Source organism: Capsicum annuum, chromosome 3, assembly GCF_002878395.1.
Source record: "Capsicum annuum cultivar UCD-10X-F1 chromosome 3, UCD10Xv1.1, whole genome shotgun sequence".
NCBI classification, from domain to species: Eukaryota; Viridiplantae; Streptophyta; class Magnoliopsida; order Solanales; family Solanaceae; genus Capsicum; species Capsicum annuum.
Window position 1 is genome coordinate 246,155,822 of NC_061113.1, and position 2,675 is coordinate 246,158,496.

General features: G+C 34.8%; 1 protein-coding gene across 1 annotated transcript; it reads right to left on the reverse strand.

Moving 5' to 3' along the window:
- Window positions 1–1,507: 1,507 nt before the first annotated feature.
- Window positions 1,508–2,675, reverse strand: LOC107862585. Its single transcript, XM_016708205.2, has 2 exons — window positions 2,298–2,675; window positions 1,508–2,187 (listed from the first exon to the last, which is right to left on the reverse strand). Exons 1-2 carry the CDS (start codon window positions 2,440–2,442, stop codon window positions 1,736–1,738), a joined length of 597 nt encoding a protein of 198 aa, XP_016563691.1. The 5' UTR covers window positions 2,443–2,675; the 3' UTR covers window positions 1,508–1,735.

A 2,675-nucleotide genomic window follows, 5' to 3' on the forward strand; every position in this document is an offset into this window, starting at 1 on the left:
TTTATTAAAATATTTTTAAATTTTATGATTTTAAACATGAAAAGATAAAATTAAAAAAAATATTTTTTTAAAATTAATTAAAAAGTAAAATAAATTATTTTTTAAGAAACAGAAAGAGTATAAAAATAGTATAAGTTGTAAGTATTACTTGTTCAAATGTTCAACTAGGTCGTTCTCTTCTACCCAACATTTATTATTTCCTTTGAATTTTCTAGTTGGCCAACTTGCACACTTGTCAAATCAACTAATATTCCTCTACATTTGAACTTCTATTTATGTTCCCTTCTACTTTCCCAATATTGCCCTCCTTTTAAACAGTCTTTTTGTTCAGTCGATTGGTCAAATAAATAATCGATTACAGTTAAAGACAATTTCAATATACTCATCAAATTAAGTTGCACAAGTTATAGCACAACTATTTTTTTTAAAAAAAAATTAATCAATTTACGCCTTTGGCAAAACTTGTCTATACAAAGCACTCCATGTACTTACTTGGACCTTGACTCGTCTCGTTTTCATCTTAATTTTGTACTGGTGTCTAGGGTAATACTTTATGGTGATTACATCACAATTTCACTTCATGATTATGCATATGTTTTAATCAAAACATTTAATGTACCTTTTAAAGCTTATTGTAATTATAATTTAACGTATTTGTTTTAAAAGGAGTAATATCATTATCTACCCTCAGTTTAATTTATATAGTTCATACATTAGATAGTATAAAGTAATTAGTGGAGCCTCGAGCCTCTAAAGCACTCGTTCAATTTTTCGTAGCTTTCTTCTTAGTTAGAAATTAGGTTTAATATTACTTGTATTAATATGACTCCTTTGTTTGAATCATTATTTCCATAATGAAACCACGCAAGCTGCTTCCTCTCCTCTGCAAGCTCAGAATGTCAAATGGGTCCCCTGAAATATCTCAAAAGCAAAAGCGTTAAATAATAAATAAATTTAAAACCCATAAATTAAGGAACAGCCCAATGAAAAACAATTATAACGCCATTGGAGACGGACTCCTCCAGCTAAAATTACCCATTAAAAAAGGTAATATATATAGCAATTAAATTATTTAAAAATCCTAAAATGTGTGAAACCTACATAGTCACTCGTGCCACCTTAACACGAGTGCCAGGCTCCAAAATTATGTACCAAGTGTCCGCAAAAAAATGGTCCCATTTCCATGGCCGAGACGGAATCAAATTGTGGCCCCAACTGATGCCTGGGCCGAACATACCAGTTGTTAAAATAGGCAAAGGAAATGAGAAATCCTAAAGCAACACGCCAGTCCCCAACCAACACATGACGGCTAATGCGTAACTGCAATGTCGACCAGTCCAAAAATGGCAAAACAACCATATTAAAGCTCCCGTTATGTACAAATCGAACAATGTTAAAAGCTCCCGCTATACATGAGTCAGTTAAGGGTTGGACTGCGAGGGAAAGCCCAAAAAAGGCAAAACTGCAGAAACCCACACACTTGATTTACTAATAAATATCTCAAATCTGTCAAATTCACCTCACGAATTGAATTGAACTGCAGTCTCAAATAATGTACAATCCAATTCAATTAACCCAAAAACTCAGTCCGCATTTGTCATTGTATAAATGAGATTTTTCGGATTTTTTTTTTTTTTTTTTTTTTGAGGAGGAGCTTCACTTTGTTTATGGGGTAAATAACTCAATTTCTCTTTTTTTTTTTTTTTTTTTTTTAATTAACTCAACTTAATTTCTTCTATTGGCTATGATTTCGAGGAGCAACATAGTAAAGATGTTTAGGGCTTCCACGTTCACAGCAAGGGTAATAAAACTTCCCACCATCTTTCCTTCCGCCGACTGGATATCCCAAAGCTGGAGTGTAGCAACACCTAGCTGCCGCCGCCGTATACAACGGCGGCGAATAAAAGCATCTGACTTTTTCCGGCTTCATTTTCGATGCCGGAAAGTCGAAGCACGACATAGGTGATGTCGGAGAAGAGATTTTTTCCGGCGAATTGAGTGGAAATAGTACAGCTCTAATCTTCAATTCCTGATTCATCAACGTCGAAACTCGATCGTACTCCTGAATCACATTCATCAGATCTTCATCACACGTAATGGAAACCAAAACATCTAAATCCTCGCTCGGCAATTTACACTTCAAACTCATAGACGATCCACACGATTCTCCAAATTTCACCATCAACTCTGCAGCATCACTCAATTTAATCAGTTCTACTTAACCATTCCAAATCCGGAATTTTAAAAAAAAAAATACAATAAAAAACAGAAAATGAACGAATGAATGAATAACACACCTGCAAATGAAATAGACTTGTCAACGGAGAGAACTCTGGTAAAGCCACCGATGTAACGGAGCTTGCCGTCGGAACGACGGGGAACGATTCTCCCGCCATAACTATACAGAAATTTGATCGTTTGTGTACCGTTTGTAGAGTTCATGCTTCGAATTTGAGTACGAGGTAAGGGATTAAAAAAAGTAATTTGAGTTGAAAAAGGAGAGAAGACAGAGGGAAGAAAGCTTCTAGAGAAAGAGAAGATGCTTTGAGATTGTGGGCACCTTCAAGAACCATAAGGCTAGGTAATGAGCTGTATATATAGGGTTTGCGGTGCGTAAGGACTCTAAAATTTTGTCAATTTCTCGTCTCATTTATGTGTTAGTTGATCAAATTTTC